This window comes from Phocoena sinus, chromosome 9, assembly GCF_008692025.1.
Source record: "Phocoena sinus isolate mPhoSin1 chromosome 9, mPhoSin1.pri, whole genome shotgun sequence".
Lineage (NCBI taxonomy): Eukaryota > Metazoa > Chordata > Mammalia > Artiodactyla > Phocoenidae > Phocoena > Phocoena sinus.
The window spans coordinates 32,248,773-32,264,195 of record NC_045771.1 but is presented as its reverse complement, the minus strand read 5'-3'; the positions used below and the strand labels follow the sequence as shown (position 1 = coordinate 32,264,195).

The window sequence follows — 15,423 nt, the reverse complement described above, 5'->3', positions numbered from 1 at the left end:
TTTGTTTGTTTTGTTTTTTTCAACTTTATTTTCACATACAATAAAATGCACCCATTTTAAGTATACCGTGCTGTGAGTTTAGAATTGAATCACTACCATAACCAAGATATAAAACATTTCTGTTGCACCCCAAATTCCCATCTTTCCCACTTAATCTTCCATTCTTACACCTGGGTCCAGTCAACCACTGATCTGCTTCCTGTCATCACAGATGAAGGTTCTCTTTAGGTTTTATATCAGTGGAATTATATTTTTGTATTCTTATATCTGGCTTCTTTCACTCATGGTAATTATTTTTGAGGTTGATCACGTTGTTGGTGTGGTCTAGGCCTTTGTATTGTTGTGTGGTATCCCATCGTGTGGATGTACTGTAACGTTCTTAGCCATTCTCCTGTTGATGGACTTTTGGGTTGTTTCCATTTTGAGGCTATTAGGAATAAAGCTGCTGTGAACATTTATGTAAAGTTCTTTGTGTAGATACATGTTCATCTCTCTGGAATAAATATTTTAGGAGTAGCATTTACTGATATGAAGGGCTTAGAGGTCACACAACCAGAAAGACACCATGCCTGGATTAGCATTTAATTATTCATCTACTGACTTCTCTTCAGGATCCATTCCATTGGACCAGTGATTTTCACACTTGTAGAGCACCAGGACTCTTTCACATGAAATACTGCTGAAAGATTAGCTATTAACCTTATGGGGATTCCCATAAGGTTAAGGTTATTTGTTGTTTTTCCCTTGCTGCTTTTAATATGTTTTCTTTGTATTTAATTTTTGATAGTTGATTAATATGTGTCTTGGTGTGTTTCTCCTTGGATGTATCCTGTATGGGACTCTCTGTGCTTCCTGGACTTGATTAACTATTTCCTTTCCCATATTAGGGAAGTTTTCAACTATAATCTCTTCAGATATTTTCTCAGTCCCTTTCTTTTTCTCTCCTTCTTCTGGGACCCCTATAATTCGATTGTTGTTGCGTTTAATATTATCCCAGAGGTCTCTGAGACGGTCCTCAATTCTTTTCATTCGTTTTTCTTTATTCTGCTCTTCAGTAGTTATTTCCACTATTTTATCTTCCAGGTCACTTATCCGTTCTTCTGCCTCAGTTATTCTGCTATTGATCCCTTCTAGAGAATTTTAAATTTCGTTTATTGTGTTGTTCATCACTGTTTTTTTTTGCTCTTTCATTCTTCTAAGTCCTTGTTAAACATTTCTTGTATTTTCTCCATTCTATTTCCAAGATTTTGGATCATCTTTACTATCGTTATTCTGAATTCTTTTTCAGGTAGACTGACTATTTTCTCTTCACTTGTTTGGTGTGGTGGGTTTTTACCTTGCTCCTTCATCTGCTGTGTGTTTTTCTGTCTTTTCATTTTGCTTATCTTACTGTGTTTGGGGTCTCTTTTTCCAGGCTGCAGCTTCGTAGTTCCCATTGTTTTTGGTGTCTGTCCCCAGTGGCTAAAGTTCGTTCAGTGGGTTGTGTAGGCTTCCTGGTGGAGGGGACTGGTGCCTGTGTTCTGGTGGATGAGGCTGGATCTTGTCTTTCTGGTGGGCAGGTCCACTTCTGGTGGTGTGTTTTGGGGTGTCTGTGGCCTTATTATGATTTTAGGCAGCCTCTCTGCTAATGGATGGGGTTATGTTCCTGTCTTGCTAGGTGTTTGGCATACGCTGTCCAGCACTGTAGCTTGCTGGTCATTGAGTGGAGCTGAGTCATAGCATTGAAAGCGAGGTTTCTGGGAGCTTTTTGCCATTTGATATTACGTGCAGCTGGGAGGTCTCTGGTGGACCAGTGTCCTGAACTTGGCTCTTCCCTGACGCCTGGCTGGAGCACCAAGAGCCTGTCATCAACACGGCTCAGAATAAAAATGAGAAAAAAAAGAAAGGAAGAAAGGAGAAGATAAAATAAATAAAATGAAGTAAAATAAAATAAATAATTATTTAAAAATTTTTTAAAATAATAAATAAAAGAAAGAAAGAAGAGAGCAACCAAACCAAAAAAGAAATCCACCAATGATAACAAGTGCTGAAAACTATACTAAAAACAAAACAAAACAAAAAAACAGACAGAACCCTAGGACAAATGGTAAAAGCAAAGCTATACAGACAAAATCACATACAGAAGCATACACATACACACTCACAAAAAGAGAAAAAGGGAAAAAATATATATTTCGTTGCTCCCAAAGTCCACCTCCTCAATTTGGGATGATTCGTTGTCTATTCAGGTATTCCACAGATGCAGGGTACATCAAGTTGATTGTGGAGATTTACTCTGCTGCTCCTGAGGCTTCTGGGAGAGATTTCCCTTTCTCTTCTTTGTTTGCACAGCTCCTGGGGTTCAGCTTTGGATTTGGACCTGCCTCTGCATGTAGGTCGCCTGAGGGCATCTGTTCTTCGCTCAGACAGGATGGGGTTAAAGGAGCAGCTCATTAGGGAGCTCTGGCTTACTCAGGTCGGGGAAAGGGAGGGGTACAAATGCAGGGCGGCAGAGGCCGGCGTGATGTTGCACCAGCCTGAGGTGCGCCGTGTGTCTCCCGGGGAAGTTGTCCCTGAATCACTGGACCCTGGCAGTGGCGGGTTGCACAGGCTCCCAGGAGGGGAGGTGTGGATAGTGACCTGTGCTCGCACACAGGTTTCTTGGTGGCAGCAGCAGCAGCCTTAGTGTCTCATGCCCGTCTCTGGGGTCCGCGCTGATCGCCGCAGCTCTTGCCCATCTCTGGAGCTCCTTAAGCGGCGCTCATAATCCCCTCTCCTCACGCACCAGGAAACAGAGAGGCAAGAAAGTCTCTTGTCTCTTTGGCAGCTCCAGGTTTTTTCCCGGACTCCCTCCCAGCTAGCTGGGGCGCACTAGCCCCCTTCAGGCTGTGTTCACGCCACCAACCCCAGTCCTCTCCCTGCGCTCCGACCGAAGCCCGAGCCTCAGCTCCCAGGCCCGACCCATCCCGGCGAGTGAGCAGACAAGCCTCTCGGACTGGTGAGTGCTGGTCGGCACCGATCCTCTGTGCGGAAATCTCTCCGCTTTGCCCTCTGCACCCCTGTTGCTGCACTCTACTCCGTGGCTCAGAAGCTCCCCCGCTCCGCCACCCGCAGTCTCCACCCGCGAAGGGGCTTCTAGTATGTGGAAACCTTTCCTCCTTCATAGCTCCCTCCCACTGGTGCAGGTCCCGTCCCTATTCTTTTGTCTCTGTTTATTCTTTTTCCTTTTGTCCTACCCAGGTACGTGGGGAGTTTCTTGCCTTTTGATTGGTCTTCAGTCTTCTGCCAACGTTCAGTAGGTGTTCTGTAGGAGTTTATTGCACATGTAGATGTATTTTTGATGTATTTGTGGGCAGGAAGGTGATCGCCATGTCTTACTCTTCTGGCATTTTGAAGCCCCCTCTACGTTCTTTTTTTATATTCTTTCCCATTATGGTTTATCATAGAATATTGAATATAGTTCTCTGCACTATACAGTAGCACCTTGTGGTTTATCATTCTATATATAATAGCTTCCATTTGCTAACCCTGACCTCCCACTCCATCCCTCCCCCAACCTCCTCCCTCTTGGCAACCACAAGTCTGTTCTGTCTGTGAGTCTGTTTCTGTTTCGTAGATAGGTTAATTAGTGTGATATTTTAGATTCCACATATAAGTGATATCATATGGTATTTGTCTTCTGTTTCTGACTTACTTCACTTAGTATGATAATCTCTAAGTCCATCCATGTTGCTGCAAGTGGCATTATTTCATTCTTTTTTATGGCTGAGTAATATTCCATATATGTACCACATTTTCTTTATCCATTCATCTGTTGATGGACACTTAGTTTGTTTCCATGTCTTGGCTATTGTGAATAGTGCTGCTATGAACATGGGGGGTGCATGTATCTTTTTGAATTAGAGATTTGTCTGGATATATGCCAAGGAGTGGGATTGCTGGATCGTATGGTAATTCTATTTTTAGTTTTATGAGGAACTTCCATACTGTTTTCCATAGTGGCTGTACCCACCAACAGTGTAGGAGGGTTCCCTTTTCTCCCACACTTTTTAGCATTTATTATTTGTAGAGTTTTTAATGATGGCCATTCTGACCAGTGTAAGGTGGTACCTCATTGTAGTTTTGATCTGCATTTCTCTAATAATTAGCAATTTTGAGCATCTTTTCATGGGCCTATTGGCCCTTTGTGTGTCTTCTTTGGAGAAATGGCTATTTAGGTCTTCTGCCCATTTTTCGATTGGTTTCTTTGTTTTTTTGTTGTTGTTGTATGAGCTGTTTGTATATTTTGGAAATTAATCCCTTGTCGGTCACATCATTTGCAAATATTTTCTCCCATTCTGTAGGTTGTCTTTTCATTTTGTTTATGAGTTTCTTTACTGTGCAGAAGCTTGTAAGTTTTGATTAGGTCTCATTTGTTTATTTTTGCTTTTATTTCTATCATTTTGGGAGACTGGCCTAAGAAAACACTGGTGTGATTTACATCAGAGAATGTTTTGCCTATGCTCTCTTCTAGGGGTTTTATGGCATCATGTCTTATGTTTAAGTCTTTAAGCCATTTTGAATTTATTTTTATGTATGGTGTGAGGGTGTGTTCTAACATCATTGATTTATATGTGGCTGTCCAACTTTCCCAACACGATTTGCTGAAGAGACATTCTTTTTCCCATTGTATATTCTTGCCCCCATTGTTGAAGATTAATTGTCCGTAGGTGTGTGGGTTTATTTCTGGGCTTTCTATTCTGTTCTATTGGTCCATATGTCTGTTTTTGTGCCAGTACCATGCTGTTTTGATTACTGTAGCTTTGTGGTATTGTCTGAAGTCTAAGAGGATTATGCCTCCTGCTTTGTTGTTTTTCTTCAGGATTGCTTTGGCAATTCTGAGTCTTTTATGTTTCCATATAAATTTTAGGATTATTTGTTCTATTTCATTGAAAAATATCATGGGTAAATCACAAGCACTGAAATTGAAACTGTGATTAAAAACCTTCCAACAAACAAAAGCCCAGGACCAGATGGCTTCACAGGTGAATTCTATCAAACGTTTAGAGAAGAGCTAACACCTATCCTTCTCAAACTCTTCCAAAATATAGCAGAGGGAGGAACACTCCCAAATTCCTTCTACGAAGCCACCATCACCTTGATACCAAAACCAGACAAGGATGTCACAAAGAAAGAAAACTACAGGCCAATATCACTGATGAACATAGATGCAAAAATCCTCAACAAAATACTAGCAAACAGAATCCAACAGCACATTAAAAGGATCATACACCATGATCAAGTGGGGTTTATTCCAGGAATGCAAGGATTCTTCAATATACGCAAATCTATCAATGTGATAAACTATATTAACAAATTGAAGGAGAAAAACCATATGATCATCTCAATAGATGCAGAGAAAGCTTTCGACAAAATTCAACACCCATTTATGATAAAAACCCTCCAGAAAGTAGGCATAGAGGGAACTTTCCTAAACATAATAAAAGCCATATATGACAAGCCCACAGCAAACATCATCCTCAATGGTGAAAAACTGAAAGCATTTCCACTAAGATCAGGAACAAGACAAGGTTGCCCACTCTCACCACTCTTATTCAACAGAGTTTTGGAAGTTTTAGCCACAGCAATCAGAGAAGAAAAGGAAATAAAAGGAATCCAAATCGGAAAAGAAGAAGTAAAGCTGTCACTGTTTGCAGATGACATGATACTATACATAGAGAATCCTAAAGATGCTACCAGAAAACTACTAGAGCTAATCAATGAATTTGGTAAAGTAGCAGGATACAAAATTAATGCACAGAAATCTCTGGCATTCCTATATACTAATGATGAAAAATCTGAAAGTGAAATCAAGAAAACACTCCCATTTACCATTGCAACAAAAAGAATAAAATATCTAGGAATAAACCTACCTAAGGATACGAAAGACCTGTATGCAGAAAATTATAAGACACTGATGAAAGAAATTAAAGATGATACAAATAGATGGAGAGATATACCATGTTCTTGGATGGGAAGAATCAACATTGTGAAAATGACTCTACTACCCAAAGCAATCTACAGATTCAATGCAATCCCTATCAAACTACCACTGGCATTTTTCACAGAACTAGAACAAAAAATTTCGCAATTTGTATGGAAACACAAAAGACCCCGAATAGCCAAAGCAATCTTTAGAACGAAAAAAGGAGCTGGAGGAATAAGGCTCCCTGACTTCAGACTATATTACAAAGCAACAGTAATCAAGACAGTATGGTACTGGCACAAAAACAGAAAGACAGATCAGTGGAACAGGATAGAAAGCCCAGAGATAAACCCACGCACATATGGACACCTTATCTTTGATAAAGGAGGCAGGAATGTACAGTGGAGAAAGGACAGCCTCTTCAATAAATGGTGCTGGGAAAACTGGACAGGTACATGTAAAAGTATGAGATTAGATCACTCCCTAACACCATACACAAAAATAAGCTCAAAATGGATTAAAGACCTAAATGTAAGGCCAGAAACTATCAAACTCTTAGAAGAAAACATAGGAAGAACACTCTATGACATAAATCACAGCAAGATCCTTTCTGACCCACCTCCTAGAGTAATGGAAATAAAAACAAAAATAAACAAATGGGACCTAATGAAACTTCAAAGCTTTTGCACAGCAAAGGAAACCATAACCAAGACCAAAAGACAACCCTCAGAATGGGAGAAAACATTTGCAAATGAAGCAACTGACAAAGGATTAATCTCCAAAATTTACAAGCAGCTCATGCAGCTCAATAACAAAAAAACAAACAACCCCATCCAAAAATGGGCAGAAGACCTAAATAGACATTTCTCCAAAGAAGATATACAGAATGCCAACAAACACATGAAAGAATGCTCAACATCATTAATCATTAGAGAAATGCAAATCAAAACTACAATGAGATATCATCTCACACCAGTCAGAATGGCCATCATCAAAAAATCAAGAAACAATAAATGCTGGAGAGGGTGTGGAGAAAAGGGGACACTCTTGCACTGCTGGTGGGAATGTGAATTGGTTCAGCCACTGTGGAGAACAGTATGGAGGTTCCTTAAAAAACTACAAATAGAATTACCATATGACCCAGCAATCCCACTACTTGGCATATACCCTGAGAAAACCAAAATTCAAAGAGAGTCATGTACCAAAATGTTCATTGCAGCTCTATTTACAATAGCCAGGACATGGAAACAACCTAAGCGCCCATCATCGGATGAATGGATAAAGAAGATGTGGCACATATACACAATGGAATATTACTCAGCCTTAAAAAGAAATGAAATTGAGCTATTTGTAATGAGATGGATAGACCTAGAGTCTGTCATACAGAGTGAAGTAAGTCAGAAAGAAAAAGACAAATACCGTATGCTAACACATATATATGGAATTTAAGGGAAAAAAATGTCATGAAGAACCTAGGGGTAAGATAGGAATAAAGACGCAGACCTACTGGAGAACGGACTTAAGGATATGGGGAGGGGGAAGGGTGAGTTTTGACAGGGCGAGAGAGAGTCATGGACATATACACACTAACAAACGTAGTAAGGTAGATAGCTAGGGGGAAGCAGCCGCAAGGCACAGGGATATTAGCTCGGTGCTTTGTGACAGCCTGGAAGGGTGGGATGGGGAGAGTGGGAGGGAGGGAGACGCAAGAGGGAAGACATATGGGAACATATGTATATGTATAGCTGATTCACTTTGTTGTAAAGCAGAAACTAACACACCATTGTAAAGCAATTATACCCCAATAAAGATGTTTAAAAAAAAAAAAAAAAAAAAAAAAAAGAAAAATATCATGGGTAATTTGACATGGATTACATTAAATCTGTAGATTGCTTTGGGTAGTATGGCCATTTCAACAATATTCTTCCAATCCAAGAGCATGGGATAGCTTTCAATTTCTTTGAACCAATTTCCTTTATTAATGTTTTATAATTCTTAGTGTTTAAGTCTTTCACCTCCTTGGTCAGGTTTATTCCTAAGTATTTCATTGTGGGGGGGTGCAATTTTAAAAGGTATTATTCTTTTACATTCCCTTGCTGATATTTCATGGTTAATGTAAAGAATTGCTTTTGTATGTTAATCTTGTATCCTGCTACCTTGCTGAATTCATTGATCCATTCTAGTAGTTTTTTTGTGGAGTCTTTAGGGTTTTCTATATAGAGTATCATATCATCTGCATATAATGACAATTTTACTTCTTCCCTTCTGACTTGGATACCTTTTCTTTCTTTTTCTTGTGTGATTGTTGTGGCTAGGACTTCCAATACTATGTTGAATAGAAGAAGTGAGAGGGGGCATCCTTGTCTTGTTCCAGATTTTAGCAGGAAGGCTTTCAGCTTTTCGTCTTGGAGTATTATATTGGCTGTGGGTTTGTCACTGATAGCTTTTATTATGTTGAGATATGTTCCCTCTATACCCATTTTGATGAGTTTTTTTATGCTGAATGGATGTTGAATTTTGTCAAATGCATTTTCTGCACCCGTTGAGTTGATCATGTGTTTTGTTGTTGTTGTGCTGGGCCTTAGTTGCGGCACGTGGGTTCCTTAGTTGCAGCTAGCTGGCTTCTTAGTTGTGGCATGTGAACTCTTAGTTGTGGCATGTGAACTCTTAGTTGTGGCATACATGTGGGATCTAGTTCCCTGACCAGGGATTAAACCCGGGCCCCCTGGGTTTGATTGGGAGCACAGAGTCTTAACCACTGTGCCACCTGGGAAGTCAAGATCATGTGGTTTTTACCTTTTCTTTTGTTGATATGGTGTATCACATTGATTGATTTGTGTATGTATTACCATCCTTGTGAACTTGGGATGAATCCCACTTGGTCATGGTGTATTATCTTTTTTATGTGTTGTTGGATTCAGTTTGCTAATATTTTGTTGAGAATTTTTGCATCTATATTCATCAGAGATATTGGCATGTGATTTTCCTTTCTAGTAGTGCTGTTGTCTAGTTTTGGTATCAGGGTGATGGTGGCTTCATAGAATGTCTTTGGGAGTGCTCCTTCCTCTTCAATCTCTTGGAAGAGTTTGAAAAGGATTGGTATAAGTTCTTCTTTGAATGTTTGGTAGAATTTGCCTGTGAAGCCATCTGCTCCTGGACTTTTGTTTGTGGGGAGTTTTTTGATTACATATTCTATTTCACTTCTAGTGATTGGTCTGTTCAATTTGATAGGGGGTACGCAGATGCAGAGGCTGGTGCCGGGTTCTGGGGTTCTTGGTAGTGGTGATGGCTCACGCACACCCCTGGAGCATGCAGTGGGAGCAGAGGTGGCTTGTGACCTCTCTCCTGGAGTCTGCGAGAGTATTTTTAATTTTTGAGGAACCTCCATACTGTTTTCCATAGTGACTGCACCAATTTACTTTCCTACCAACAGTGCCTAAGGGTTCTCTTTTCTCCATATCCTTGCCAACACTTATCTCGTCTTTTTGATGATAGCTATTCTAACAGGTATAATGTGATATCTCACTGTGGTTTTGATTTGCATTTTCCTTATGATTCGTGATGTTGAGCACCTTCTCATGGACCTGTTGGCCCATCTGTATGTCTTCTTTGGAAAAATGTCTGTTTAGATCCTCTGCCTGTTTTTAATTGGATTGTTTGGTTTTTTGCTGTTAAGTTGTATGAGTTTTTAAAATATGTTTTAGGTATTATTCCCTTATCATATATATATGATTTGCAAATATTTTCTTCTACTTTATAGGTTGGGTTTTCCTTGTGTTGGTTTCCTTACCAGTGCAGAAGGTTTTTGGTTTTTATTTTGTCCCCCTTGTTGATTTTTGCTTTTCTTGCCTTTACTTTTGGTGTCGGATCAAGAAAATCATCACCAAGACCAATGTCAAGGAGCTTACCCCGCTATGTTTTCTTCTAGGAGTTTTATGTTTGCAGGTCTTACATTCAAGTCTTTAATCCATTTTGAGTTAATTTTGTGTATGGTGTAAGATAGTGGGTTTAGTTTCGTTCTTTTCCATGTAGCTGTCCAGTTTTCCCAACAGCATTTATTAAAGAGACTGCCCTTTCCTCATTGTATATTCTTGGCATCTTTATCAGAAATTGTCCATATATGCATGGGTTTATTTCTGGGCACTCTATTCCATCGATCTGTGTCTGTTTCTATGCCAGCACTATACTATTTTGATTTGTTATAGCTAATATAGTTTGAAATCAGGAAGCATGACACTTCCAGCTCTGTTCTTTCTCAAGACTGCTTTGTCTATTCGGGGTCTTTTGTGGTGCCACACACATTTTAGGATTGTGTGTTCTATTTCTGTGAAAAAAAAATTGGAATTTTGATAGTGATTTCACTGAATCTGTAGGTTGCTTTGGGTACTAGGGACATTTTAACAGTATTAATTTTTCTAATTTGTAAGCACAGAATCTCTCTCCATTTATTTGTGCCTTCTTTAATTTCTCTCATCAATGCCTTTTCAGTGTACAGGTCTTTTACCTCCTTGGTTAAATTTATTCCTAGGTATTTTATTCTTTTCGATGAAATTGTAAATAGGATCGATTTCTTAATTTCTCTTTCTGACATATTCTTGATTTCCTCAAAATATAATCCAAGTAACATTTTTTTGGATATGTTTAGCTGATGTCGTCCCTTATTAAGGTATCAGAATGTGTATGAACAACTATCAGGATTTCTGATTTTCCTATTGTACTTTTCTTTCTGGGAACAAGAAAAATCCTCTATTTTTTCTTCCAGTGAAGACATTGACACCTAGAGATATTACATGTTGTCTTAGCCTTATGGCCAGAACCTACAGCACATGACCCTTGATAGTCAAGTGTTATCTTCACTGTTAAAGACAGAATAGATATGGTGTGTAACTCATATCCTCTCTTCATATATTTCCATAGTCCTCTCTTTCAAATCAACAATGGCATCTTGGTCTACAACTCAACTATTTATTCACAGTAAAAACCAAATTAAACTAACAGGATTATCTATTCACTAACTTACTCCTGTGACATCTGAGGGATGTTCTCTGAGAAAAATGTTACAGAAGGAGTCAGATAGAATTCAGAAAGTATCACATAACTTCATAGAGTAAGTTTTGTGTAATGGCTCATAGTTGTTAAGAACAGGTGCCTAAATCAGGTGTTGGCTAGGTCAACTGAACTTAATTTGCATTAAGTATTTATTGCACAGAAAAAAATATTATGGAAATTCAGCCTTGTCTATCAAAATTGGCTTTTTTCATTATCAGATTTTGACACATCTACTAGTCTTTCTTTTACATAGGCAACTGCAAAATGTGTTACCTTGATGATGAGGTTCTCCTAAATAGACTTAACATAAAGGAAAATAAAATTTGCTAATGTTTTATATTAATTTCCAATTAGCTATTTCTATCTGTTAGGTGTTTCATACAACTGTAGTAAAATCTGATGCTCATAATACAGCTGTTAGTAGTTGCTTGTGAATTGATTACAACTTGAAAAGACGTTGGATTGCCACAGAGTTCTGGGACATAATTTATTACTTTTTATGTATGAGGGGAGTAACTAGGAACACTATATTACCTCATTTTAATGCTCATGGATAACTTGTAGGGTTGTCATGTCCCATTTAACTATTGTGAAACCTGGGTCAAAGAGATCAGGTAACTTGTCTTAGGTCACACAGCTAGTAAATGTTAGTGCTTAATTCAGTCCCAAGGCTGTTTATCACCAAAGAACTTTTTACCCCCAAAGCACCCCGACCCTCACCACTAGCTTCCATTATACCGTAGTGACTTTCAAAGACTTTTGGACATGACCCACGGAAAGAGTTATGCTTTACATCACAATCCAGTGCCTACATCCGTGTACCTACATAACAGAAACAAAATCTTCACAAATAGTTCATTTATTGACTGTGATACCATGATGTACTCTGACACTTTCTATTCTATCCTATTTTCAAAAAAATGGTAGTTGTGACCCACTAAATTGATAAAATGACCAATTACTAGGTCTCTATCTGTATTTTGAAAGCTCCTGATCTAAATGCCTTTAGACATCTTCCAGTCTACCATCGAATTATAAAAAGTATATGTGTTGAATTTTACTAATGAATCAAAACTGTATGGATCAGTTACTAGAGGTCATCTTAATAATATATTCCAAATTTTTTCTCTTCTCTGGTCCTTGAATACACTAATGAGATCCTTATCTTCAGAAAAGCTGCTAAGATAAAGCACAGTGCCTTATCACTAAAAAATCAAATACGACACAATCTAAGAAGGTGTATGTAAGCAGGAGGAAACACATTAGAGCCACCTCAATCTATGTATGTTGGTCTATGATATCAAGAGCATTGAGTTTTGTTCCCAAGATTAATGTCTTTTTGTGAAAACACTTGAGAGTATCAAATACCACCAGGGTACCAAGAATTTGAGTCCAGCTCAAAGGCGTTATTGTGTTCAAGCCCATTTCCTCCAGCCTCTCTCTCCTATCTACCCTCTGTCCCTTGCTCTAGTTTCATCTCCCTGTCCATGAGGTCCATGCTGTACAACCAAGGATTGCAGAGATGAAGGCTGACAGGTACTGGAATTGATCTCTTCCCTGATCCTTCCTCTACTTCACCCCATGTGGCCTAATCTTCACTATACATTTTTAAAAGATACTTGCAAAGTGTAATATAGTTTCAATGCACATGTATATACTTTAATGTAAATAACCATTCTGGCCAAGAAAGGACTTTTAGTACTCTCAGACAAGCAAATGACTCTTGGTATATAATTATACTTTTTTTTTGTATGTATGAAAAAATTTTTTTCAATGAGCACCTAATTCCTAGAGCTCCACTGAAATGTTTGTTTAGTTTAAACCAACTAATACTTTCTAACAAGTGTGAGTCTTTCTCTGAATATCTACTGAAATACCAACATGGAGGACCAGTTTTACAAATGTCCTTAAATTGAACACAAATACCTTTTGCATGGATAAACTACTAAGAGCGATAGAAACTACAGCAAAATTATTTCACTAATTCAATATTTTATTTGGTGTCAAGGCATATTAAATTTTTGAGTTAAGTCATTTCATTAGTGAAACAAACCGTCTAGAAAATATTATCCATTGTGCCACTAGAATTGAAGAGGAGTTAAGTCTCATTTATTGAAGCATTTACTTTTTTATATCCACTTAGGTATAAAACTTTTGTTAAGAAAGATAACACTTTTTATTGCATTATATAATTTCATATTTTACAGGAGTCAATAATGCAAATTCATAAGCATAAATATACATGATGCAACCATTAAAAGATTTAAAACTGGAAACTAGAATTTTAACAGGCAAAATACTTAAAAATACTTAGTATGGCTTTTAAGAAAAGTAACTGTTGAGAAATGATTTGTTATTGCCCCATTCTAGTCATTTCTCATCAAGTGAACATAAAATTATGATCTCTTTAAAATGGTACCTGTTATCTAAGCCAATGTTGCATACATGTAGTATGCAATGATTCAGGCTTTCTTAAATATACATATGTACATATATATAGATATACAGTACACAGACAGTTGTTTTAATACCCCTGAACATCTTGAGTAAAACTATTATGACTTTTCTATTATAAAACTACTTGAAAAGTGGGTATAACTTCTTGGTATTGCAGTTCAATCCTACAGAACTGAAAAAAAAAAAAAACCCTAAAGGTTGATTATAAATACACTTTACAAAAAACTGAATAGTGGTCCTGCACTCATACTTTATATTGCAGTGAAAACATTTGATTCATTTAAAGGTATTTACATCTTGTTGTCCTTGGTGTCTGTGTGAAATATACAGAAGAATGAGAATATTGTAGGCAGGCCTATTTGTTAGGTTTTTCTACTTGTTCATTTTTGTGTAAGTTTCAGATCTTCTTTTGAATTGTTTATTTCTATTTGCCTTGTATTACTGCTGCTGCTGCTTCTTTTGGTGTTCTGGGAACACTGGGTGACTTTACTTCTAGGAACAGGAAGAAAAGATTTAACTCTTGAAACACCCAACTCAGTCTTTGATTTACTGTTGCTGCATTCGGTCGCTTGATGGCTGCTGAGAGGACTGACCTCCTGTAAGAAAGGCAAACAAAATAGCTTGTCAATTTGACATTGTTCCCAACGTCTGTGATCAGTCCTAACTTCCTCCTCTCCGTCCCTGAACACGCAGGTAGGAGTTTCTCTCTTAAGTTCTCATGAAAAAATGAACAAAAGACAATGGAGGGGAGAAGCTGAATGCTTAATGTCTTATAGACCCACTGGCTGATTTTCATTAGGTCCTTTGCGGTATCACAAAAGTGCTAGACGCAGGAGTCAGTGAATCGAGTGCCAGATTCTGGGGTCTCCTCACCAGCTGGAGCTGTATGAAGTCCTAGGCCTGAGGAAGTCAAACTGGACTACTCCAACCATCTTTAAGCAGTTCTACAATTCAACTCTTTCACCTTGAGCATGTCACTTAATTTTTCTGCCTTTAGATCTAATTGGACTATTACTCAACACATCTTTTGAATGTTTACAAGACAAACACTGTTCTAGGTGCTCAGCTTACAGTAGAGAACGTAAAAGAGCACCATCCTTGCTCTGACGGAGCTTCTGCGGTAGCGACTTAAAGTTCCTGCGTAGCAATTCTCTATGACTAAGGAGCTCAAGATCTTCCATTCTTGGAAACTGCATGCTCTTGTTTTCCTAGTGTTTCAGAACTCTTCTGCACCTGGTCTAGGTCTCTCATTTTGCCCCCGAGGAACCAGAGTTGGATAGGTGAGAGTGATGATGCTGGGATAAGACCTTTTACTCATGCTGTTTTCCCTGATCTTGAGTTCACTTGGATAGGCCTCACTTCATGTTTGCCAGGTGGCAGAACTGAGCTCAAGTGAGTATGGGCTATGACAGGTGAAGAGGAAAGGGTTCCATGGGAAGAAGGAAGGGTGAAGACGGGTATGTTGTTGAAATAGTAAATTACATGTAAAAGTAAGTTATGTGACGTTTAAGGACATATTTGGAAAGAAATGGGGTGGAAAATAAGGAGGATGAGAGATCAGAGGTATGTGTTGGAGAGTGGGTCTAAGCCCTGGCTGCACGTGAGAATCACCAAGGAGCTTTTAAAAACCCCAACGTCCAGGTTGTACCTTGGACCAATTACATCAGAACCTCTAGGGCATGTGGTCCAGGTACCGGGGATTGGAAAAAAAAAAAATCCTCAAGTGGATTTCATTATGCCACCAGAATGAGAACTTCTGCTTTAGGGGGTTTAATTTGCATCTTAATGAGAAGAAAACATTTATTAGTATCTACTCTCCTGATGATTGATTTAAATCTGTATCTATGTAAATTGTTTAAGAAGGCTGGCTGACATGCTACCTGATTGATTAATAGGCCCCTCTCTGGCCGCATAGGAGAAAGTGATTTCAACTAACACGGACAGCTCTTACTTCTAAAGGGAATTACTTCCTG

At 38.5% G+C, this 15,423-nt stretch overlaps 1 protein-coding gene across 4 annotated transcripts in view; it reads right to left on the bottom strand.

The window, feature by feature from the left end:
• Positions 1 to 13,075: 13,075 nt before the first annotated feature.
• CTTNBP2 (cortactin binding protein 2) overlaps positions 13,076 to 15,423 on the bottom strand; it is a 175,428-nt gene continuing 173,080 nt past the window's right edge. For all 4 annotated transcript variants that reach the window (XM_032643252.1, XM_032643249.1, XM_032643253.1 and 1 more), the window contains one exon: positions 13,076 to 14,046. In XM_032643252.1, coding sequence (XP_032499143.1) covers positions 13,831 to 14,046 — 216 coding nt within the window. In that variant the 3' untranslated portion in view covers positions 13,076 to 13,830. The remainder of the gene's footprint in view (positions 14,047 to 15,423) is intronic.